Source organism: Abramis brama, assembly GCF_963993115.1.
Source record: "Abramis brama genome assembly, chromosome: 12".
NCBI classification, from domain to species: domain Eukaryota; kingdom Metazoa; phylum Chordata; class Actinopteri; order Cypriniformes; family Leuciscidae; genus Abramis; species Abramis brama.
In genome coordinates, this window is record NC_139974.1 from 13,949,881 (window position 1) to 13,975,970 (window position 26,090).

At 38.3% G+C, this 26,090-nt stretch overlaps 2 protein-coding genes across 3 annotated transcripts in view; both read right to left on the minus strand.

Annotated features, from left to right (window-relative positions):
• atp9b (ATPase phospholipid transporting 9B) overlaps positions 1-2,657 on the minus strand; it is a 51,837-nt gene extending 49,180 nt beyond the window's left edge. For both annotated transcript variants that reach the window (XM_084130301.1, XM_084130300.1), the window contains exon 1: positions 2,555-2,657. In XM_084130301.1, the coding sequence (XP_083986427.1) occupies positions 2,555-2,634 (80 nt within the window). In that variant the 5' untranslated portion in view covers positions 2,635-2,657. The remainder of the gene's footprint in view (positions 1-2,554) is intronic.
• Positions 2,658-3,047: 390 nt separating this feature from the next.
• Positions 3,048-13,506, minus strand: sall3b (spalt-like transcription factor 3b). Its single transcript, XM_084130368.1, has 4 exons — positions 13,330-13,506; positions 6,711-9,635; positions 5,169-5,509; positions 3,048-4,773 (listed from the first exon to the last, which is right to left on the minus strand). The coding sequence occupies exons 1-4, from the start codon at positions 13,409-13,411 to the stop codon at positions 4,378-4,380; spliced, it is 3,744 nt and encodes a 1,247-aa protein (XP_083986494.1). The 5' UTR covers positions 13,412-13,506; the 3' UTR covers positions 3,048-4,377.
• Positions 13,507-26,090: the final 12,584 nt, after the last annotated feature.

The following is a 26,090-nucleotide window of genomic DNA, read 5'->3' on the forward strand; positions in this document are numbered from 1 at the left end:
AAAAATGCAGAAGTTAAGGGAACTGTTCCTCTCTCACACTGTGTTCCTCATTTATCGAGACGAGTCTCAAACCCAGATCAGCAGAATGCTATTGTGACACTCTGAAACAGCCGACGTCCCAAGAGGATATCACCTTCCACCCACACAAAAGCCTGGCCGTTTCTGCACCAGATCCACTTTAGCATTAGCGTCAAAACCTGCAAGCTCCCTTTTCATTTTAGAGTTGTCCGTGGATAGACTTAATTCATGCAATTAGGCCTCTGTGATCACTGTAAACACTGACAGCCTTTTGCAGTCGACCACTGAAATAAGTATAAAAATATACCAGATTCAGACCACGCTGACTGAACAGGCCCTCCTAAGCCAGTGATATCGAGTTGGATAAATTATTAAAGAAGCATTATACACTTACAATGGCGGATATTAACAACCTACAAACTCTAGTCCTAAGGATTTTAAAAGGAACAGTCCCTTTTCTTCTAAAAGAATGAACAGGGCAGAAATAGATTTGAGAGATCAGTTAGTGTGAATCATATTTAATCCTACGCAAAACACTGAACGCACACATTTTGTAGTGAAGATTACAGCACTGACTGATAAAAAAAGATATTACCATCAAATCTGCTTAACAATCATCAAATATGTTTGACCTTCTGTTTCCCATTTTTAATGTGGTCAATGCATGATCAATGTGTGAATAATGGTCTAAATTAAATGTTCATCATATCAAGCAATTGTGTCTTTTGAGAAGACTTGGATTGAAACTGCTTGATTCATATGATTTACATAACTATTTCTTTCTGAATTGTGAATGTTTGGGGGGAATGGACTTTTAATAAAGCGATCGAAATCTCTCAGGTTCCATTAAAATATCTTCATTTGTGTTTCGAAGATGAACAAAAGTCTTATGGGTTTGAAACGACATGAGGGTAAATGAGAAAGTCGGACTGGTCGGGATGCTCAAACAACTGACCTACAAATGGCTTAGTTGTAGCTAACTCTGTATAATAATTTATAATTTAATAATAATTAAAACTCTTTTGAGTTTGGGGGTGAAATATGGTCCACACATGTTCTTGACAAGTTTCGTGAGATTCACCATTATAAGAGACTATGAACTAATGGGAAATGACAAATATTAGCTCTACAAAGGCTAATCGGTTCCTGCCACAGTAGGCAAGTTATTATTGAGGTATGTCAACAAAAGCACATCACTCTGAAATGTGTCTAAGTGGATTTAAGCGTTTGACGTCCATTAAAAATAATTTTTGGTTAAACTGCCTTGACAGTGGTCAAGCAGAAATGGGTGTAATAAAAAAAGACAACCAAGTTAGCTGACCGGTGTAATCATAAACCGAATCGATACAGTCTAGCGAGGCCGATGTAAGAGATTTGTAACCTGCAGGCCCACCACTGATATTTGTATTCAATTGTATGATAAAGGAAATCAGATCACCATCAAATCTGCTTAACCAGCCATATAGATCAAGAAAGACAACAGAATAAGCAAAGTATGAGCCAAACATAGCTGGTGGTCCAATTTATCTCTCCTAACTGTGGTCAGTTCTTCTGCTCTTCTCTTTCCTCCTCAATAAAACAAAACGATTCGCAAAGTTATTGTGCGCAATAGCATTACCCCAAACAATGAAATTAAATTAAGCAATCTTTTTGGTTTAGGTCCATACTCTCAAGCAGCAACGCCACAAGTGGTCCTTAGACTGTCAGTATTTGACGAACAGCTGGATGCCATAAATACAGATCCTATCCGCTGTTAGGCTATTTATGCGGTTCAGGAAAACCAGATAGACATTTGTTTCTAAATTAGTATCTTTGCCTCACATAAACCATGGGACAAAAGTTTGCAGAGAGATATCGTGACAAGATCGGCATCAGCAGACCATGGCATGTGATGCATATACCTAAGGCAAATGAGATGCTGTATGCGATATGCTATAGAAGGAACAAAGCCTCATATGATGGTCACCAAAAGTTCATGATATGTTCTATGAGTGTACCGTGAACTGTGTTTTATGTACCAAATGCACAAGAGGCATTACTTGTGATGTTTAATGAATGAACCTAAGGCTCAGAAGATGTTTTTAGCACATCTTCTGAGCCTTAGGTAAGTTACATTCATTAAATATCACATATGCTTCATGCTTCAATTTATATGAGATGTTCCATACACGTAATGTACTAACAACCACAGAATAGCTCATAGCCAGAGTACGCTTCAATGGATGTTGTACCTAAGATGTTTTATGAAAAGGAAGCGGAATGACAAATATCTCACATGATTATATCACATCTTAATCACCACATGCATCTCTCGGGGAGTCTTGTATCCTCTCGTGTCCTATCAGCTGTAATCTGACACTGACAGCTCGCGCTGCTGAATTTACACTGCCGCTAGACTGTTAGCCCGTTAGCACTCAACCCCGGAACCGTGGTATAAACAAACCCAATATCAAAACATACATTATTATAACAACTCAACTGACAGTCTTGTGTTAAAAAAGAGGTGTTTAAGATCAATATCCAACCGTATACATACCTGGCAGGTCTGCCAGCATTATAATACGCAGTTTTTCTCGAATTCGTCCGTACGGGATTCAAAAGGATGCTGTCTGCCATCTTTACTTGGCTACGTATGAATGTCGTCATGTCCGGAACAAAGTGAGGGAAATATCTGCTATGGTTTTGAAGGTATTTTATTTTTATTTAAGTGTACTTTAATATCTAACTTGGTTGAATTAATTGGCTATCTTTGGTTATTTCACACTAGGCATCTTACCATTGTTGTCTTGCTGTTTTTGAGGTTTGACTTCCCAAATGATACCAAGATTTTGCATTTAAATAACAGTAATATAATTATTTAATTAATGATTATCTTTTTTAAATAACACTATTAATAACAATGTCTGCCTAAAGTTTGTCTCAACACACACAGAGAGACAGAAAGAGATACAGAGTGAAGCATTTCCCTGTATACTCTAAAATATACTCTCACAATAAAAAGATGACACAAACAAAATATTTTGTTTGAGATTTATTTATTGAGGGTGGCAGCAATATTGCATCTTAGAAATAAATCCAGTTCAGTCAGTGTGTTTGAGAGACCACCTCAGTTGTTCCATGAAAAAATACTGATGTTCAGACAGAAAAGAAAACCTGGTGTACTTTTTATTCATTATTATAACATATCTGAGTACAAAAATAGTGTCTCTTTTTCATGCAGAGGACACATCAAATACCCCGTCCCTTTTCACCATTACCTATTTTATGAAAACTGCTCATTCATATTTTTTATGTTTTTCTCCCATCACTAAACAATATATTATTTAAGGAAAATAGCACTACAAAATAAAATAACATATAATAAAATAAAAAACACTAAAATGACCTGACATGACACGCTTAGTAAATAAGACATAAGCTACCATTACAGACAAGTATATTGTTTCACTTTTTTCTTATTTTCCCGTGTTCAAAAATGTTTCTGGAAACATTTATTTAGTTTGTTCTTAATAGGAAAACACTTCTAAATTTTGAAATATAATAGTCCCGCAACACGTTCGGATGCATCACAAGGCCTGATAACTATACTTTAAACTGAAGTGTAAAGGTGTTTTTAAGATCTTTATTAGCACTCATATTATACTTCATAGTCTCATGTTGGCCCGCTAATTAATTTTGCATGTAAAAGTAAATAAGGCAGAAAATAGCATAAAACACATAATCAGAATTAATAACATAATAACATAGGCTGGTATAAGATGAAACGTTTGATTGTTGATGGCAGCTAAAATGACACTAGCTTTCATGGTGGTGTACTTAATTTGCATGAAAATAAACGGTTTGCATCTAATGCATAGCAGCAAAGCAGTGGGATGTCAAAGAAGAATACATCTCTTTTCAAAAACTGAAATGTCTCTTTATCTTTTGCTCGGGATTTAAGTTACATACTTTCAGCTGTAGCTATATTAAGACCACAGTGTGGGAATGAAAAGTTTCTATTATATATGCAAACATGTTCCCTTTCCCATGAATTGAGCAATGTCTGACAGCAAAATCAGAGGATAAAACAAATAAAATAAAATAAAATACATATTTACAACATAAAATAATCATTTTATCTCAAAGCAATGCCCTTGAATCAAGTGTAAGGTTTCAGTCAGTGGACATAATTGAAAAACTAACCGTGGCCTCAGTTTAAACAATAAAATAAAAAAACAAGTGCCATTATAGTATAAGATAAAGAATCTTTTCCCACATGAATCAAGCACATTCTAAAGAGTTTATTCAGATTTTCAAAAATCAAGACACGTTTATTTTCAATGTTCCTTATGCAAGGAGAAAGAATATGTCATCTTTACTTTAATTGATTCCGATGTCTTTTTTGTCCTCAATCATCATGGAGAAGTGTTGTCCAGTACCCCTTTCTAAGCCTGTTTTTTCCATGGCTGTGATTGGTGGGCTGTTTCCAGTGCTAGCCTTGTCCGTGGGCACAGTAATGGTAGGAAGCTGGGGGACTCCTCCACTCTGAATGACGGATATTTCATTGTTCCTCATTGCTAAGCCATTAGTAATAGCTGCTGCATATCGGCTCCAGAAGTTTTGGTCCACATTCATGGCCCGCGCTGCTAAATCCTTCTGAAACGCTTCGCTGAATTTCAGGGCGTCACCGCCCAGAAGGGCAATTGGGTTTTCCACAGACAGTCGTCTACCTCTACGGGCAGGAGTGTTATTCCACATATGGGTGCCCATGTGCACCTGTTGACAAACAGAAATTAAAGAGAAATCAATGACAAATATTTGTACGCACTTTGTGGTAGATGTGTGTATTAATCTGTAAAGAATGATAAAAAAAAAATGACCACCATGATGTTGTGATGACCGCCATGTGTATTTGCATTGTTGTTGTTTTTTTAATTATTATTTTTTTATTTTTGCTTTTAATTGACGGAATGGTGGAGGACTGAAAGGAAACATGCACGTTTGACATGTTGGGAGCAACGCACAACTCCAACACTGGTAAGCATAAAATAAAGACTGATTTGAAAAGTGCATCTGTTTCATATAAGCTGTTCACTATTTCACAAGTATTAATTATTATACTTGTGAATAAGTGAACATCTGAAATAACATAATCAATAATGATCACATACCTTGAGATTACCCTTGGTTGTGAACGCTCGACCGCAGACAGAGCAGCCGAAAGGTTTTTCGCCTGTGTGTGTGCGCTCGTGGATCTGCAAGGCGCTGGCAGAAGAGAAGTTCTTCCCACATGCACTGCAGTTGTGTTGCTTAGGGGTCCGTCGGGGAGGGGGTGGTCCAGTGAGTGTGGTGACGCCCGGTATCATCACCTCAGAGCGTGAGGTGGGAGACTGCAGGCCAAATGCAGGGAAAGGCCCTTCTTTTAGCATGTATGGTCTATTGCAAGCACTCTCCAGTTTCACTGCAGTCGGCGAATTTTTTGTATCCTGATCAGTAAACCTTTGAGCATTTTCTGAGAATAAAAATAAAAAATAAGAATAAAATGAACACTGAAATCAAATATACTAATACTGCAAAACTATGCATTAAGTGTTTAAGGGGAAATGTGTCATTTCTGGCTTTGCAAAGCCAAACAGAATTGCAAAAATATAATATCATTTAATCATTTAAATATATGAATATATATTTTTTTCATTTTCTACAAACACTTCCCTCTCCTCCATTACTTTACCATTACCATTACAAACAGACCAGTCCAGCCCCAAACTCGAACCATTAACTGAGCTATATTGCGGTGCTGGGCAATGTGTAGCACCACAGTGTTTACACATTTCAGGTGAATTGAATACGGCTTACTTACAGTTGTCTATGCATATTTAGCTAAGGTAGGATTTTAGAAAAAAACATTTACTTCACCATTTAAGTAATTAAATTTACACTAAAGAAAAATATTTTTTTTGCTGATTGTTCAGTTTACTTAAAAATAAGCCCAAGTTAAACAATTCTTGAACATTTTGCCACAACTTAATTTCATTCCGTTCAAATCACTTACATTTGTAAAACAGACGTTAACTTAATCCTTTGTGTTGAGACTGCATAAATCATTTTTGTTGACATTATTAACTGGACAGTGGACTTCTAATTCCCAACATGCTTTACATAGACTGCATTAGGAGAGTAAATGGTATCTACGAGTTATTTGATGTTTATGAGTAAAGGGAAATATCTATTAGTGTTTAATGTTATGTTATAGTTTCTGTGTGGTTACTTATGTGCTGAAGAGTCTAGCTTGTGCTTAGGTTGTGGGCTACATGACGACTATGGTGTGTGTTGTTTCAGTCAGTACTGACAGTACTGAGACCAATCTTTTCTTATTTGATCATTCCATGCATTACATATAATAATACATATATATTTAGTATGCTAACATGCACTAATGCTAGCTAGAATTTATCTAACACAAGAACTTAAATTTAGGTTTGTTCAACAAAACATGATTTGTTTTAACCCTCTGGGGTCTAAGGTATTGTCTGGGCCCTAGAGGTGTTTTGACATGCCCTGACATTTGTGCTTATTTCAGTTATTCTTGTCTTGTAGTGCTAACCTAAAATAATTGTGCAGAAAAGCTTTCCTCAGTTTAATTAAACTCATTGAACAAATCTATTTTTAAGGGTGTTTTATGGCTATCATATACAGTAGCAGTTTAAGCTTACCATGTTCCTTGCTGAAACATTGCACGTTGAAAGGGTTTTCTTTCTTTACTGTAGACTGGATAGGCTGTATTCCTGTTTGATTAAGAGTCACCCCGTTGACTGCGTTTGCTGCAGGACAATCTGTTGTTTCAGATTTTACTATAGCTGTTTCCTCAGGGATTTTAGAGGAGAGGTTCAGAGAGACTAGGTGCTCATGTTGGCCTTCAGGTTGACTGTTGAGATAGGGTGGAATGTGAATAGAACTAGATGAATGCGGCATTAATCTAGTTCCCATGCTATGGTTCTCCATCTCACCAGTGGTGATCAAGCCCAGAGCATGAAGATCATTATCCATAGGTCCGTACTTGACCATCTTTTTTCCATTTGATTGGCTGAGACTGATGGATGAGTCACTCCTTACATTTTGAGATTCTGATACACTGGTTGACAGAGATGAAATAGGTGGTGGACTGTCTGAAAAAGAGCTCAGGGTGTTTTCACTGTTCTCCACAACATCCGCTTCTTCTTCAAATGAAATATCATCAAGACAGTCGTCATCATAAGTGCTCATGCTGTCGAAACTCTCCATATCTGTGTCTTTCTCGTAGATGGTTTCTGCCAAAGGAGTGTTTGGAATCTGCCCACCCATGTGCATGCGTATGTGCTGCTGTAACACAACAGCATTTGTGAATTTTTTCTGACAGATCGGGCATGAATGTTGAATCCGAAGAGGAGGCTTTGCACGGTGGACACCAAAGTGAGTCTTCAAGTTACCCTTTGTGGTGAATGCTCGTCCACAAACCTTGCATTTAAATGGCCTCTCCCCTGTATGGATGCGGTAGTGCATCTTCAGCGCGCTCTGACAGCTAAGCACGCGGTGGCAGATTACACACTGATTGGGATCCATCATCTTCTTGTCAATGTTTTCCACAAGCTGTTGGAGCTTCGATGTCTCAGATGTTTGCATAGAGTCTTGGAGACCACCAAATGGGAACTTAGCCCTGAACTGATCCGAGATGAGTGGAGGAGAGGGTGACTTATTAACAGCTGAAGGAACATCAGTGGACTCTGATACATTCCCCTTAACAGGTGTTTCTGTTGACATGGATTGTGAAAGCAGGCTGTTGGGGTTGTTACCGTTTCTGGTCATACTGTTTGATGGCAGGTGCACTTCCTCTGTATTGAAGCTGTGTGTGATCTCTTCTTCTCTGATTGATTTAGGGGAGGCCGCAATGGTAGACATATCTGTCTCAGTGCCGGTGGGATTGGGTGACGATGGGGCAAGTTCACCTCTGGCTGGTGATGGCCTATGTGGAGATCTTTCAGAGGGTGTGCTTGTAAATGAATCACTTAAGCTTTCAATAATTGGTACTGTGGGTGGCAACTGCAGACCCATTGAGGATGGCACAGTTGGAAGAACAGGTTTGCTGTCTAACCAAGTAGGTCCTGCCTTCTCTGGAGGAAAAGACATCCCATATGGAATCCCAGAACTGGTAGGGATATTGTCAAGATACTCTGGGACTGGGTACGGGTTCATCTGGACATGAGGGTACTTCTCCTTGTGCCTTTGGAAGTGGACTTTGAGGTTTCCCTTTGTTGAGAAACGGTTGCCACAAATGTTGCATTTGAAGGGCCTCTCACCTGTGTGTGAGCGCAAATGGATCTGCAAGGCGCTGTCGCTGCCAAACACTTTAGCGCAGAACCTACACTTGTGCTTAAAGAATGGGTCCTCAGAATTGGGCTTGTTGTCAAAAATGGAGACGCCGGGCAGTTTGCCCTTACGGTGCTTCATCATAGCAGCAAGTGGGTCTAATGCACTGGCAGTGGCTGCAATGCTGGCCAGTGGATTGGGAAATATGACTCCGTTGGGAGGGCTTTGAGGTAGTAATGGTAGGTTGGCAGAAGGGCTAAGGAGGCTACTCTGGCAAGCTGATAGTGGACTGGGAGTGCTTACGGACTGGGTGTTACTAACGTTAGAGAGAGATCCACTACAAGTGGGTAAGAGCGGGGAAGCCCCGCTGTAGCTGAAGAGATGAGGGCTGGAGCTTGTTAAGGAAGCAGTGGCACTCTCTAATGCTCTAGAGACGATTTGTCCACTGCTTGGCTGGGAAGACAGCAACGGTGGTCTCGAAAGCATAGACGCCTGGGATACAGAGGCATGCCCATTCACTGCAGAGGGCATGACCCCAGATAATGGAAGTACAGGGGGTGGAGCGATGCCCTGGAAATTGTAAGTGTTCGAGTCAGAGGGCAGGCTTTTTGAGGCAGGATTAAGGGCGGCTTGCGTAGGCTGCCTATTCATTACAGCGACCTGGCTGCGGATCTGCTCAATGAGCTGCAATTGCTGAACCTGCTGCTGCTGCAGCGCCATCAACTGCTCCAGAATCATGGGTATCGCAGCTGAGTTCAGCTTGCCTGCGGACCCTGCACAGTGAATGCTCTGGGAAAACTGAGCAACGGCCACTCGGGTGCTGTGAAGAATCTCCAGGGTCACATTGGTGCTGGGCATGTCATAATGATTGGTTGTAGGTGGTGCAGGAGAAGAGGTGGGGTTTTCATTGTCAAGTTGTAGAGGGCTGAGGTTTGATGTTTTATGCTCAGGCAAACTTATATCCATTTGTTCATCCAGGTCGATGATATGGGTTTCCTCAGGCATCTCGTCGACTTTCTCAGCCAGCTCGGAGTTGAGCTCGCTGGCCTCCATTTCTGCTGAGTCACTGTGGGCACTCAAAAGGGACTCTGTCGGTGATTCCCGGCAAATGGCCTTCTCTTCATTCTCTTTTACTATCAGCACAGGGGGGTCTTCCGTGCACTTCTGTTGGTGCTCCAGCATTTCGGACCACTTGAAGAATTCAGCACAGCACCTCTCACACACGTGTGTCTCTTCACCCCCGCTGCGGCTCTCTGTGCCGCTGTCCTCCTCATCGCCTCCCCTCAAGCGAAGTGCTGGGAGATAAAGACATAGAGAGAAAGCGTGTGAATAGAAATTTCTGAGATGATAGATTTTTCACAGCTATTCTTGGAGGAGTGAACAATATAGATAAACTAAATCAATTGTACCACTTTACCAATTACTGAAAGCCAGCCTCTTTGTGCTCATGCTCCAAAGACTCAGACGATAATTTTCTTTGCACAATCCATCAAATTATGCGACCTATCTATTGAATATACGGGAGCTTAATGAAATTCTATAGGGGATATTGATTTCCAATGTTTTTATACAATTCACAGCTGCACTGTCAGTTGAGGGCAAATTGAGTCTTTGATTGACTAATCTGAACTCTCCATTGCTATCAAACACTCTTATTTCCTGATGAATTTGAAGAACTAATTCCTCCACTTGACATTGTTGAGTGAAACATTTATCTCTCACTGCTAAAGATGTACAACCTTGAAAAATGGTTTCAGCTTTAAAAGTGTGAACATGGACAATTAACTTCAAACTGTTTTAAATCATGCCATATTTGGTCATTTAAAAAAAAATAAGAAAAAAAACTGTCAAAATGAGAAAAAAAATCTGTCCTTTCACTAGAAGTCAAAGCCTGCAGTGCTATCTTAATAAATCTGTTAAGCGCCATTTTCTCATGGAATCAGTAAAATATATAACGACAAGAAGTGATATATAAGTGTAAAGTTTCAATAATGAGCAAGAATATACAACTTAAAAAAGTTGTTAAAAAATCAAAGTGTAATGATCATGGGAGCCAAAAATATTATATTTGTTTTTAAATTAAATCAGCAGCATTTGATGAGATTTTTTGTTCTGATAAAATACCTAGGTTACGTCAAGTTCAGATAAGATCTTAAACTGTTTTAGGTCATTGGTTCACTGGTGAGCATTTAAGGGGTTATTTTTGAGTAATTTATGCAGAAATATTCAGAGGAAAATATAAACAGAAATAGTTTTACACATAAAAGATGTTTAGTTTAGTGAGATGGCAAAGTGTGTGAGTCTAAACAGAATTATATTTTCAGCCTGTTTCTATTTGTGTGTGTGTGTTTTTTTTTGTTTTTGTTTTATCTTTTTATAGTGTTTTTTTTTATAAAAGATGCCATGGAAGATTGTATAGGTGTATTCGCTGTATGATTACCCATCGTTATCGCCTTGATATAGCCACACTGAATGTTTATGACATCAGCGTTTAAGAATAATATTGGATAAAAATTTCTGGAAAAGTGACAGCGAGAAATGAAATGAGTGAAGAGAGGATGACAGAATATCTCAAATAAGTTTGTGGTATGGTGTTGTTTGCATATCTTCTCAGTTTTTGTGAGCCTTCCTCAGAGGAGTTACAATGTGGGTCATTTGCTTGTCTAATTCCAGTAACTGTGTGGGTGGTCTGAAAAACTCTTAACACCGAAAGGTGAGAGCTAACTGAAACTGATCTAGTGAGGCGACCAATTAACTTAAGGCCATGCCACAAATCATCTTAAAATGTTCATACATTAGTTCACATATATTAGCATTCACTGAATAGTCCAAATAGATTTACAAAGAAAAAATATATACAATGGCGAAACCCCAGTGAAAAGACGGACAAAACTGTGATCATGAGATATATTTAAAAAAAAAAAAAAAAAAAAGCAATCAGAAAAAAGGCATTTGTGGGGCCCTACTACATCAGCCTCTACAAAGATGAAAAAACTTGGGAGATTCCTAGGGTGCTCAGTTGGTAACCGTGGTTTTGTAGCTAGCTGGATCATTTCGACATGAGACAGACAAAGGTTAGAACATAAGAGTTTTAAAATATATTTCTCAGACCCCAAAAGAAGAAAGCTAAATGCTATTAGACAATTGTTACTGTAGAGGCCTGATGAATGGCGAACTGAAAGACGTACAAGGGCAACCACGAAAGTCAATTGTGTTTGCGTCGACAAAATGAGATAAAAGTACCTATTGCACACATGGATAACACTCTGAAGTCAAATCATCATGATTTATTTATTTTTATTTTTAAATTAATTTAGAATATAACATAATTTAATATTAATTTAAGGAGAAATTAAGAAATGTATGTAGGCTATGCCAATTAGTCTTTGAACTATTGTAGATGGTGAAAGTTTGGCCATAAGTTACTTAAGTTTGTTAATAATATTTTTTTGAATGATAATAATATGTATTGAAATGCCCATGTGTGTTTGAGCTTGTTCTGAAATTTCTGCACTTACTGTACATTAATTTTAGTAAATTTCAAAATACAACAGATGTTTTATGTTCTGAAAAAATAATTAATTTGTTCAAAGTTTAAAAAAACTCCCATATGCAATTATCTGCTTATTGACTAAAGGAGACATTTTTTATTAACTTGTTAAAAAAATAATAATAATAATAAAGAAAACTAACCCACAGTTTAAATATATATGTGTAGGCTAAATGATCAAGAATTAAGATTTAAACATTATGCTAATTATTTCTACATCAATATTGTTGCATCAGGTTTTCACTTCAAATTATTTACTCTTCTAACAGATTAGGCCTGATTATAATGGATTCGTCTGATTAAAACTGATCTGAAGAACAATAAACGTCTTTTTCACTGTCTGATTTCAACCCATACCCTGATTCAGTTCTTTTAGTTCGATCTTTGTGTTGCAGTAAATACTTTAACGCGATTTAAATAAAGACACAACTTCGACACCAGACCAAGTGTGAGGCTTTTTCATAAGTAACGTCATTACCATGACAAAAGGAATTATTCTCACGCAAACAGACGAATGTTGAAGGTTTTGTTTGGGTCTTGCAATGGGACACTTTTGTATTTTGATGCTTTATCAAAAGCACAAATAGCCTAGATGCACAACTCTAATCTACCGTTACTGATTATAATTAATAATTCATTTTAAATCATGTTAAATCAAACTATTTTTGAAAGTCTACACGAAATGCAAAAATAAATAAATATAGGGCCTAAGATACGTGACCAGTTTAAGCAAATTGAATAAAAAATAATGAGAGCATTTTATGTCCATAAATGTTTAATTATTTCTAATGAATTTAACAGAAATTGTTAGTTAACAGCTAGAAGACTGGAAAGACTAGAAATTACGACTGCATTATTTAGTGGGGGGAAAAAAAGTGTTCGGCATTTTTGTCAAATGACACATAATCAACGTTTGACACGAAATTTCCGAAAGCACATATTTGTAGGTTTCATGTAGGCTACTATATAAACACACTTAACTTGTGATTTATGAAACACTAGCCTATTAAAAATAAAGGTTCTAATAGAATTTTACAATCATGTCATAAGACAACCACAAGTAGCCTAACTTTTTATTCTCTGGTTCTTTAGAGAACGCACCGGTGTTTTAAAGAACAACCCTAACTTTTTATATTAAAAAGACTCTTTGTTGAACGTAGAACGTTATTTTAAAGGGTGTAAAACTTTGTCTTGAGTTCCGTATAGTCTACTTGAACTGAACACAGCATCGTTTAAACTTGCATGCTTCCTAAATCAAGTTCTTTTTATATTCCCCGACTCTCTCAAATTGTTCATTCTATGTAATAGCCTATGTTCTATAGGCTATCGTGTCTTCAGCACTACTCAGAATTAACAATATAACATCGCGAAATTCTGACAAAAGAAACTTGTTTGTATCTAAAGAGCCGAATAAAAGATTCGTATTTCAATTCACATACCGTTATCCGGACTTTTGTCCGACTGTGTTCCTTCTTCGTCCGACCTGAGATGCTGAGGTTTCGCTTGCTTTCTTCGGGACATGTCTCTGCGCTTCGCGTCGGCGCTCCGATCTGCAGAAACATCGGACGCTGGCAGTCCCGTACAGTCCCGGGGTCAGTGAATAAGAGATATTAGATGTTGTTACCGTTGTGCAGATTGCGCATGTCGGCGTTATAATGATAGAGGGTCATGTATTACGTTGCGCTGCATGAGGGATTGGCCGCGCGCCAGTAGACACTCTCTCTGGATATGGAAATGAGGGATGGACTGAGTAATTAGCCCGTTTCACTTCCTCACTTTTCCCCCTTTTGCTCTCTGTTCACGTAGGACCACAAACTGGACGCAAACAAGTGCGTCTACAGCTCTGGTGGCACTTCACATGGCGTAAAGTCCATCCGTAGTTTGTTAAACATCACCGTAAGTACGGAAAACCAGTCTTGTCACGCTCACACGCCTTCTTTTCAAATAAATGACAGTATGAATAACAGTCAAGCACCTCTCAGACTCTTTCAGAGTGTATTGATTCTAGTTTAAGCATATTCCTCTCTTAAATAAGTTGTTTCATTTTTTATATGCAAGATAAGTTTGTTCTGACAGGCGAATATATTATTATAATAATTGCTTTTGGTTGGTTTTTATTTGAGGGGTTCTGGGAGTGTAATTAAAGCTTAAACCCCCAGAGACAACATCAAAACAAAATGTTGAGGGTTTTTAAATGTATATATTCTTTCAAACAATGTTTCATTAACCACAAAAGTTAGATTAGGGTGCACTAGACAATCGCTAACGTCTCGTTCGCCTGAGGAGGTCACCATAGCAACAGTATGCTGCTCCAGCGCTTTCCGTTAGAATCTGTAGGCTATGGGACGGTACGTCGCAAAACAAAAGTAACTGCCAGCATTTATGGCTTCCTATACATTTACATACCACACAGAAAAGCTTCTTTTTTTTCTTTTTTTTTTTTACTTTCCACGTTTCTTTTTTTAAGTTTTTGTATTAGGAAAAAACTAAAGAATTCGGTTGCGCGAGACGAACCACGCGCGCGGAAAATCCAGAAAGTTAGCCTACTGAGGGGACGTCGAGAACGCTATCGAATGATTCGCAGACTGTTATCGAATGATTCGCAGACTGTTTATTAAGTAGGCTATTGACAACAAACACTGTTCGTTCTGTTCTCTGTTCTCCGTCTGCTTCTCACTCATACCGAGGACGCATCCTCCAAATAGTTCATCCAATTCAAAACTATGCGCTTTCTTGCAGATTCCAGAGTCCCATAAGGTGGATGTCTTGATGTAGGAGCTGCACTGAAACGAGTGTTCGCTGATATTGAGCTGAAAATGTGCTTGTAAAACCCAGCAGAAGTCCTGGAGAAATGCAGAAGGGTTGTTCTGTGTATAAGCTTATTGCATTAGGTGACCACTAGGATATCACTGAATAATGGACCCCTATTCAACCTGCTCTTTTTCCTGTTAACCTTTCGCATAACTTCACATCTGTTATGATAGCCTACTGAATTTAAAAGGATCAACAAAAAAAGGATATAGCACTTATTTTTTGATCTGTGGTGTAGCACCTTATAAATTTAACACAGGAAAACTTCAGTTATGTGTCTATCATGATATTGAGCTGCTCTCATGGGATCAGACAAGCATTCACATCTGACCAGTATCGCTGGTGTATAGCGGCCAAAGGGCTCTAAATCAGCGATACATCATTTCCATTACAACACAAGTAGAACAATATATAAGCCTATTGATCGGCGTCTCTGTTACTCTTCTGGTGTAGAGAGATAAGCGCAATATAATTTCGTTTGACCTATCTGTATGGCCAAGTGATGGATTGCCAGGGTAACCGAGGGCTTTTATCACAAAACTCTCCCAATGATGTACTATTGATTGTCCTTAACTAGCTTTTCTGGCAAAAATCAAAAGTCCCTTCCTCGCCATCCTCTTCATTATCAATAAAATTACAAAGTGGTGGGAATTGTCAAAATCCACCCCCAAGGGAAGTCTTTAAAACGGCTGCTGTTATCCTGGCTTTTCTGTTATCCGTGCCATGTAGTAGGATTAGGAATGGGCTTTTCAAAATGAAACAAAATGATCAGATGAAGACGAGCGCCTAGAAGGACAAAATATTTAAAATTCTGCATATGAAACCCTTAATGTTTGTTTCCCACAGGGAATTTTTTTGCCTGTGCTGTTGTTAATTGTGTTTTTGTTTTATTTTTCGTGCTGTTTTTCTTCACATTCCCCATCCGCTTTCACAAGAATGAGACAAGCTTGATTTAAATGAATCGTCACAGATACAGATTTTTCTACTCTACATCACCGTCTCGCCTGGTAATTTCAGATTATAGCTTCACAAACATTTGTATGATGAACATCTTAGCTTTTAATAAAATAAAATAAAAAAGTTGTTTCAGTTGGTGCAGAAAACTGCTGTTTCTGTTCCAGCGTGGAATTCAAGAGTTGTGTTCTGCTGGAAAAAGGAAGAAATTTGTCCAAGTCTGTGTGTTTGTCGAGAAATGTTATCATTTTCTGTCCATTAAAACGAAATCATGTTTAGAATCGTTTCATGGTCCATGCTATTTCTATATGTTCCTTTAAGCCCCGATTGTAGCTTTTTAACCGAGAACATATCCCACTGCTAAAAAACATCTTTCCCTACTCTAAACACGATGAAGAGGGTTTGACTCTGAGTATAAAGCACATCATCTCAGATAGATCAACAAATGAAGTGTCAGGGCGAAACTACATGAAGAACAAACAAAGCAGAGACGGGGCAGTGAGATGGACAGATGTGAGATAGCACTGTTCTGTGTGCCGAGGGCCTCTGGAAATTTCTGATTGGTTTAATTTACCACATCTAACGCGGCTGCTTCTCAAGTCCGCGACTTTTATCTAATGCTGTGAACCTCTATTGATTTCTCTTCTCTATCTTTAATGCAGGACTGGAGCAAAGAGAGCAAAAAAAAAGCACTTGCTAAATGGAGGACTACTTTGAGATGGCTGCTATTCTCCGGCTTATTGCCTCCTGTCGACCATGGTTTCACATGAGGTCCGGGGTGTCAGGTCCGCTTCCACCAATAAAGCCTGTGATTGACACGAGCGGGAGAGACTTGAGCTGGGAAAAGAAACTGAATCTCAATGTATGAGGGGTGAGTCAGGGTCTATTGTGGGGCCAGTTGGACCTGATACATCTAAGGCGAAATAAACGTTTTTAGCCGTGAGATACGGGTCCCTTGGCGATACCGTGGTACAGTCTGGTATCCGACTGTCCAAAAAAAAAATACTGTTGTACTTTTTCTCTATATCCTCAACAAAGCAGCATGGAAATCAGTACTCTCGCTGCTTTGTGTGCCTTGATATGAAACCACATGTAGGGATTTCACCCCCGTACTTACGGTCATTTACAAACACTTCTGCAAAAGCGCTTCGCTGAATACGTACACAAAGTTTTTGCTTTGTAAACAACCGTGCAAAGAAGATGTTTCAGTTCTGTTAACCCTAGTCGCCATGGCAACCGACTATTTTTATGAAAGACAGCAAATTTTAGGCACAAACAGGATATTATGTATTCTATGTTCTCGAGGGAATAACGAGCAAAAACAAGAGTAAAGCCAGTAAAAACAGTAGTTAATTACTGGCTGTGAGTGTGTGCAGTCTGAGATGGCAGAGGGAAGACTTCAGGCGCAAAGTAATTCTCTTACATTTATGACCTGAAAAAGAACAGACCCTGCTATTAGCATTTATTGGCATGCTATAGAGGAAAAGCATGTAACGAATGAGTTTAATCTCCATCAGCTCAGATTCTCTGAACGCTTCACAGGAAGTATCTTCTGACATAGGATGTGAAATCTAATCCAAGGGTAAAACTAATGTTAGAGTCCGTGGATTTAGAAATATACTATTGAGATTACAGGGCGTATTTTATACAAATATAATATCTGTGCATTAGTCGGCAGATCAATGTGAAGTAGTTGTCTGATGGTCCTGATGGGGAATATATTAGAAAAGTAAAACACTGCATATGACTTCTCAGTGTTAAGACTGAAGTTCATAGCCATTTTACATGTGTCTTTGCAACACATATTAAGGTCAGTGAGAAATAAGGATGTCAGAGATGATGAAACTGAGAAATCTTTTAAAAATCAAATTACAAATACAATTTGGCAAGTTGATAGAAATGTACTTTTTAATTCATTTTATTATTTTATGTTTTACTTTCTTTTTTATTATATTAGGCTATTTTATTTATTATATTATTAGTATTATTATATTTTATTACCATGTTCAACTTTTTTCATTTAATTGTGGTTAAACATCATGTAAAAAGTAATGGGATAAAATATACACATAAATATTTATACACATGAGAATTTGGTTTTAAAAAGTTTTCAAACATATTGTCAAGGTAAAAAAATATATATTTTTACATATATCATTTGTAATCATTAAAAAAATTTACTGACCTTGAAACAGTTATAAGATTCTACATGGTCTGTGATAAAGTTTACTGGTTTGTTGATGTCTTGTCACATGACAACAAAATGGCTTCCTTCATGTTGGTTACACTACACTGTTTCTGATTCGGCAGACAGAAGTGTTTTAAAAAATAATACTTTGAAACAAAAAAGCTTCACTGCTTTTTTTTAATATAATTTATTTTTTATAAATCATTTTAAACTCTTTATGCCAAAGTTCAAATCTGCCAAGGACACTGCCCACACTACACCCTTTTTAACTTTAATATATAAACAAAATTATAAAAATAAAATTGAATTCTGGAAATTGAAAACATATTGTTATATTCAGGTCATTTGATTGGGTGTATGTATGAAATTTGTTAATTTTATAGATCCAGACGTAAAACAAAAGATCATTGGCCAGTATAAGATTCTAATATTCTAATATTATAAGATTATAAGTATAAGGTTACAATAGCAAAAAATTAACAATGTGGAAATTACCAATTGTAACAGTAATGTTTTTGGGTTGGATGTAATGAGTTTGGATGTATTCGACACTGTGACAAAACTGTAAGTCAAACCTCACTGACAGCTCAATAAAGGAGCATATGGGAGGACATCTAACCTTCCATGTCCAAAATTACTCTCTCAGTTGGAGGCTGGGGACAAGATAACGATTAGGAAGCTGTTTCCCTGAACATGCTGAGAGAGATGCAAAACCAGGTTAGCATGATCATTCATCATCTAGTGGCTTTGACTTAAGCCTGTTGCCATTGAATAGTCCTCTGAATGCAAAATCTAAAGGTGCTCGGGGCCATGATTGTTGCTGTCTTGACAAAGTAAAAGAAATTAATGGCACAATCTCTTGCATGCCACCGGCCTTAGATCACAGATACATGTGACATTTACAGTTAACGATTGTAAAGAGCTGTCAGAAGTAAACAGACAGTGACTAACGGACGTGTATGCCTGGTTTATGAGTCACCTCTTATGTGAGTTTCCCAGCATTATGCTGTAAAACCACAGACAAAAGTTCAGTAAACCAAAAGACACTCACTTAAGCAACAGAAAGGCAAAGTCTAACATTAATTTAATGGCAGAATGAATAACAAAAGTCACACTGACACTGCCTGATTGCTGTAATGAGATCTAAACTGGCTTGTAAACAACTATCCTGTTACAAATGTGGTCACACAGAAAAAACTGATTTGAATGATAATCAAGATCTGTTATGATTTAAGGTGTCTTTACATGAAAATAATAATCATCCATAGTATTTTATGACTGAGCCTAACTCCCTGTATACGTTTGCTTGTTCATAACAAACTGTGGCACCTCTATGTCGCCATAAGCATCTGTGTACAGTGAAATGAAAAGAAAAAACAAGTCTTTAGCTCAATTTTTATGTGAGTGTTGACTGAAGAGTGGGCTCCATCTGTGTAAACTCTCTGAAATAGTGACTTCCTCTCCATGTCTTAAACAGACGCTTGAGGCAAACCGCAGAGAAGTCACCATACATGTCCCTGATGGAAGAGGACCTGAGATTACCTCAATATAGCCTATAAGATGCTCTTCTCTTGGATGTTCTCAAAATGCTTTCAGTGTGAGGAATACATCTTACATATATCACACTTTGAGATCTGATAAACCTATGGTCTGAATGCTTTGTTTAAAAGTAGATAAAAATAGCTTTAAATCGGCTGTTATGGTCACTCAGGGCACTTCCTGTTTCTCTATGCGCACTATTATGTAAACAGAGGGAAAGCTTTCTCTGAATGTGCTGAGACTATAGCTTGTCCTCAGAAATGATCAATTTTTTTTTTTCATATACGTAACACTTATTTTAACTAACCTGGGCATGTGAAACAATTCTGTCCAGTAGAGGTGGTCTCGAGACTTCAAAACACAGAACAAGATCATTTCAGATTGTGTCTTGATTGGCTTAAATGTGCATACACATTGTGATACATTTATTTTATAGAAATTCCATAATTAGGCCCAAAAAGGTTTTTCAATTTGGCCATTTTTCAATCAAAGTATTTTACTTTGTTTTAAAGTTGTTGATTTAAATTAGAAAATAATTGTATATTGTTCAAAGTTAATGTGATGAACTACCTGTGGTTACTCTGTGTCAGGATCAAGTTGTAAAAACACATGAAGATGAGCGTTAACAGGTAGTTTTTAATTATCCACACAGGGTAACTCCAACATAGAGACAAACAATCCAATCCAACACAACCGTATTAAAGACTAGACCCAACAACAACAACAACAAACAGAAACAAGGGAACTTAAATACAGGTGCAAATGAAGTGATTAACGACACACAGCTGACAGTGATGAAGACTCAAATCAGAAACCATGACAATGAACTAGTGGCGGGAAATAGCGCAAACGGGAAAACAAAGTCCAAACTGAATAAGGGTACGTTTACACAACAATAATATGCTTAAAACTGAGAAGTTTTTCCTTTGAGTTTTTCGCGTACAGATGACACCATTGTCAAAAACAACTAAAACGCTGTGTTTTGCTGCCAGAACATTAGATGACGATGAAACACTATAGATTGAACACGTGATAGATACACATGTGCATGACGTCATCGTTTTCAGAGATTCGGAGTTGTCGTGTAAATGAATGGCCAAAGCGCATACAAAGCTTTACGTTTTTAGCTGAAAACGGTGTCGTGTAAACAGCCCCTCAAACTGTGACACTCTGCTAGTACACCTTTGTGAACTTGAGAGGAACTGACTTCATACATCCACTAAAAATGATCTTGAGACCAGTTATTTAAAAGTCATTGCAGAACTTGGATAGAAAAGTGAAGTTAGTTCTGAGAAAATGTCTGGCATCATTTCTTGCTACTTGGTTTGATATTTTGTAACTAATTCCTTGAAGTTACCAATACATTTTTTGGGTCACTGTTGTAGTTTTTTCGGCAGCCTTGACAATTAAAATAAAACTTTGTTACTTAAGTGAATAAGCAGAATAACCAGACAGTGTAAAGTACGTAGACACAGTCAGTCAACAGCGTGGTGTTTGCCGTCTGTCTGGTCCGACATTGAATTGGTGAAGCTCAGTCATATCAACTAATTCTCATGGCACAGAGAAGACACATATCTCACTGCACCGTTAACACAGAACAAGGCCACCGTCATTCACTGTTATTTTCCCAAAGGGTGAAAAACGTAAAGTCCCATATGTGAGACATGGTCAGGGACTTAAACAAACAAATGGAAGCAGGCGGTGGTGTGTAGATGACAGGCCGTAATCCGCACATTGTGGAAGAGCATTCTTAAAATAGAAAAAATTGAAGTGAAGGCTACTACTGTGGTAACCTGAAATTTCTGGTTAGGGATCGACTTCCTCCCCTCACATCCTTATGTGACTCATTAAGAAAGCTGAGAGAATGACTGATTCGAGATTAGATCTGAAAACAGCAGCACTTACAAGCTTCAGGAGCAAATGTCAGGACAGTGAATAAGAACAATGAAGCTCAGTGCGATAAGATTTACAGATGTTTTTATGAGGCCGTCCTTCTTCGTATATTCCTGTGTTTTTTCTCGCCCTGTCTTTCTTAAGAAAATCTGTGCTTCGTGTTCAAGCCTTTTTTTCCTGGGAGCAGCTCTTTAATCGTTGCCTTGGCTTTGACTTCCTAACGGTTGTAAACAAATGCAATTTTGCATTTCCTGTAGTCTAGACACAACAAAAGAAGCGTTGGCAAGCCGAGTCCCAACACATGCTGTTTGCGTACAGCTAACGGACTCCGACAAAACTTTTGAGGAAGAAAGAATGTAAATGTGAGGTGCTGATATCAGCCACCGTTTTAAAAAACAATATTTGTCTGGTCTTTCCAAAATAAAAGTGCTGCACTTAGATATTCTTTTCAAGGTTTTCTGTTATGCTTTAATTTAAAATTCTCTGAGACTCTACGTTATTTTATAGTTAATGCGTTCATGTTTAATATAAAAATGTACATTTATTAATTTAGCAGATCATTGAAATGACGATTTTAATTGTTTCCCGTTAGCTAAAGTGCTGAGGACAAGAAAAAATGTTCACCCTTTTCTACGCTCGAAAACTAGCTCTTAAGGGAAAATATAACCCTGGGAAAGCTTAGGCTAATATCTGTGCTCACCAGTATTTTTTTGTCTGTGTTCTCCCTGTACAGAAAATCTAAAAGAAAAAAAGAAAGAAAAAAATCTCAGGGTTGGAGGACAAAAGCATGCTCCGGCCATACATCTGTGAGTTTTGAAACAAAGCTTTGTTTGTAAGCTTCAGTCACTTGTGCTCATGAAAGCAGACACTTACTTGAAAAACTTTCCCTTTTTTCAGGGAAACACTCTAAACCAACATCCTGGTATAAATTTGCAAAACGCAATACAGGCCGGATTGTGCGCGGGACAGACGCAGGGTGCATACAAATGGCTCCCCCGTCTAAAGTACCCCCTGTTTCGCTTCTGCCTCAGAAGGTAATGTACAATAAATCAACAAAAGAGCATTAATGTCTCCGTTGAGTATAGGAGAGGCTTCTGTTATTGTACCTTTTTTTAAGTATTTAATTGGAAGGGTCCCTTGAAACGTTACACGGCTCCTTCAGATGACTTTTCCCCAAATCTAAGAAAAGATTGATAAGAATTTCTTTCCTCCCTCTTTTAAATCTCTTCAGCTTTTTTTTTTCTTTCTTACATCCCTCTCTCCCTTTCAGGAGAGCCTGCGTTTTTTACCGAAGGGAGAATAAAGTTTCAAGTGCATGGCATTTGAAGGTAAGCGAGTGAAATCGGAGGCTGGTCGTTGGGGATAAGGCAAGGCTGGGAAAGAGGGAAGTTGGCAGTAGTGCCCAGCCAGACTCGGTGCCTTGAGCTCCCCCCTCCCTGCACCAGGTGTCTGCTACATTTAAATGATACTATTATTCATAGACAAGAGAGCAGGGTATTAAAAGTCCCCCCAAAAAATCATTTGCAATTGAATACAGATATAATCCTGGAAATATAAGTCTCCATTTAGGCCTTGCCATTAAGCTAACAAGGAGCCCTTTGTACAACATGTGTGTATTAATCACGGTCAGGGGAAAGGGGCAGGAAGAGAGAGAGTGGGAGAGAAAATAGAGAGCGAGGGAGGGAAAGAGAGAGAGAGAACACCATTCGTGTGTGTTCACATGCAAATTGAAATGTTGCTCATCAAAAACGAGCTTATCACTTTCCCTCTTGTTCTCGGCAGACTCGGCGGGCCAGCGCGAACCCGAAGTGCTTCAAATGGGGATAAACGGAAAATTTATTTGCATTTGTGAAATTTCAACACACTTGATTTCTTTCAGCTGCGCAATCTGAAGTGCGCGAGTCTATGCGAGATGTAAAGGAAGCACACACTGTGTGCAGATGTCACAACGACACACAGGAATTCACTCAATGAGCTGGGGTTTCTTAAACCTACTGTGTGGGTTTCATTTTCCTTCAGATCACTTTGATTTGTGCACTTTTTCAATGTGGCAAATAGAGATTTTGGAGGGCCCTCAAGGCAGCCCCCAAATGCCCCTTACAAAACTCCTCTCCAGCAATCATTACATCACCATTTCTCTAAGCCGATTTTCACCAAGTCTGGCTGTGTTATTAAAATAGTAATTAATTTTTGTCCAAGGGAACAAAAGCAAGTTTTTGTCCCCCTCCAAGTGTCTCTGAAGAGGCCAGGGGTGCCGGTGAGGTTCTTTCTATCTAGTCTACGGTCTATAGAGGTAATCCCCAATAGTCTGATACAGTAAGAGCGCTTTGATAATGGGATAGAAGCAGACACCCACACCGGATCGATCTGGATCTCAGGATGTGTTTGATAGTCATAAACAAGTGTGGCTCAACAATAGTGTCCATGAGCTGAGTTAGGACGTCATTAATTAAATTGATACACACTCAAATGCTGATTTTGCATTACAGACTTAACTGTTAACTTTCACCATATGGTACATGGGAAAGTATTGTGGGAACTTAGATTGACAATATGGATACGGCTTAGTATGTTTAATATGAGTCCTGAAACAGCACTGCCGGATGTTTCTATGGCAGATTAAGTGTTCATAGTGAGGAGGTGCGGGGGCTTATGGGTAAAATCACTAGCAAGTGAGGCTTCAAGATCGAATTTTCCCTGGAAACACCAATCATGTTTAAAATCCAAGTTGGAAAGGTTGGGGGGAAAAACTCCCAAAGGAATAAAAGTTGACTTTGAGAGCCTTTGAGTTTCCCGGACAGCCCATCTGCCATAAAACACCATTGTAAAGCTGGACGTGGGTCCCAGAGATTGATGACTTGAAGTCTTTCAAAAAGCTGTTTGTATAAGTGGAGTTATGCTAAAAATGCGGCAGTGATAATATCGCCGCCGTTCATCCGAAACAGAGCATTACTGCAATGATAAACATTGTGTTTGACTTCATGGATTTAGTCAGCTGGTGTGCTTGAAAGACGGAGGGGGAAAAAAGTGGGTGGGAAAACATTTGCCTTTCTCCAAAATTAAGTCGTTATTTCACACAGCCATAAATGCGTGTCCTGAGTTACTCTGGCAGTCTCGGCTTCCCGTCAGATCACAATGGAGATGTCAGGAGATCATCTCTGAACGCAAGCATATCCGCCCCTTTCCCACCGCAAAACGTCAAAGCATTTACATCTTTCCGTATGAACTCTGTTGCGCTGTAGTGACGTCATGAGAATCAATGTTTAGTTTTCTTGAGAACCTCATTAAGAATAATATTGTTACATATATTGCATTCTGTGGCTTTATCTCACCTGTAAAGAAGCAACAGGTCATAAAACACTTTGTTTTTACAGGCTCTCTGTCTTCCCCATGAAAATGACTTAGATTTTTCCCCCATGCATTGTGGACAGCTGGGGCAGGGGGAGCTTTTCAGGATCTTACTGCATCTCGGTGTGTCCAAGCAATAAGTGTGGGGCCAGTGCAGTAGTCACTGCAGGATTTAAAAAGACTTCCTCATGCAGAAATATTTAATCTCCTTTCAGAAAATAAAAGAGGGACAGGGGAAAGAAAACCCAACATGAGTTTTTCTGTTCTTTATTACTTGTGCAGTATCAAAGAGTACATTATAGTTAGTCGTTGTTCCCCTTGAACAAAATTTCTTAAAGTGTGAAAGTCACATTCATTAAAAAAAAAAAAGAAAAAAAAGAAAAAGAAAAGGATCTGTGAAGCAACAACGTAAGCAACAAAACATTTCAATAAATTTATTTATGTATTTAGTTACTTTGGAGTTTTATTTTCAGTGTGCGGACATATTCCTTCTAATCCTTATTATTATATATAATCTCATAAATCCATTTATGTAATTTATTTATATAATTTTATTAGCATTACTGTTGAAATTACTGGAGGAATTTATGGGAAATGAGAATATCCCCAGTTTCTCCAGTAATTTCACCACTAAAAATAAAATGGGGTTACGTATAATAAATATTATATAAGAATATTTAATAAAATAATATTTGTGTATCATGTATATTTTATATATTTTATTATGTATTATATTTCATATTCTAAAACTCAAACTCAAAAAATTATGAATAAATATTTCAGACAATTTCTGGTTCTCATAAATTAATAGAACAGGTCCATAATGTAATGAAAACCTTTTGATGTTTTAGTTATAATGGAATAAAATGACTACATTAATTTTTTTCTTAATACGCTTTTAAAGACTGCTGTGAGGTAAACAACCTAATTTTCAACCACATTTCCATTAGTGTACAGTCTACAACCCATTACCAGTAAACCTCAGTGTCATAAATAAGTGCCATATGCCATTAACTTTGGGGATTTAAAACACTACGATAGATTAATTCACCCTCCAGACACCTGATTTACTCTAAACCATAGAGCCCAAACATTTAGCGGGTCATGGAAGGAAATCCTCTGGCAAGATCTTCACAACACTAATGACCATATCTGACATGACCACCACTGTCTGGCAGCGCCCCAACAACCCTGGCACTAAAATTACCTCAGGGTCACACTCCTGGCATAAAGAGTGGCGGGAGACAGAAAGAGTGAGCACCTGCATGCCTGATTTCAACCTGTGCCAAGCTGAGGATTGGCAGAGCATCTGGCACGAACCCAGAGAAGAAGGTTGGAGAATACACCAGCGAACATCATAAGCGAGGCTGACTCAGGATCCCGACCCAACCCCTGTCAGCCCCCCCACCCCACTCCACTCCCCCCACCTCCACCCCGGAGTAAACATATGCTGACAAATAACCTTGA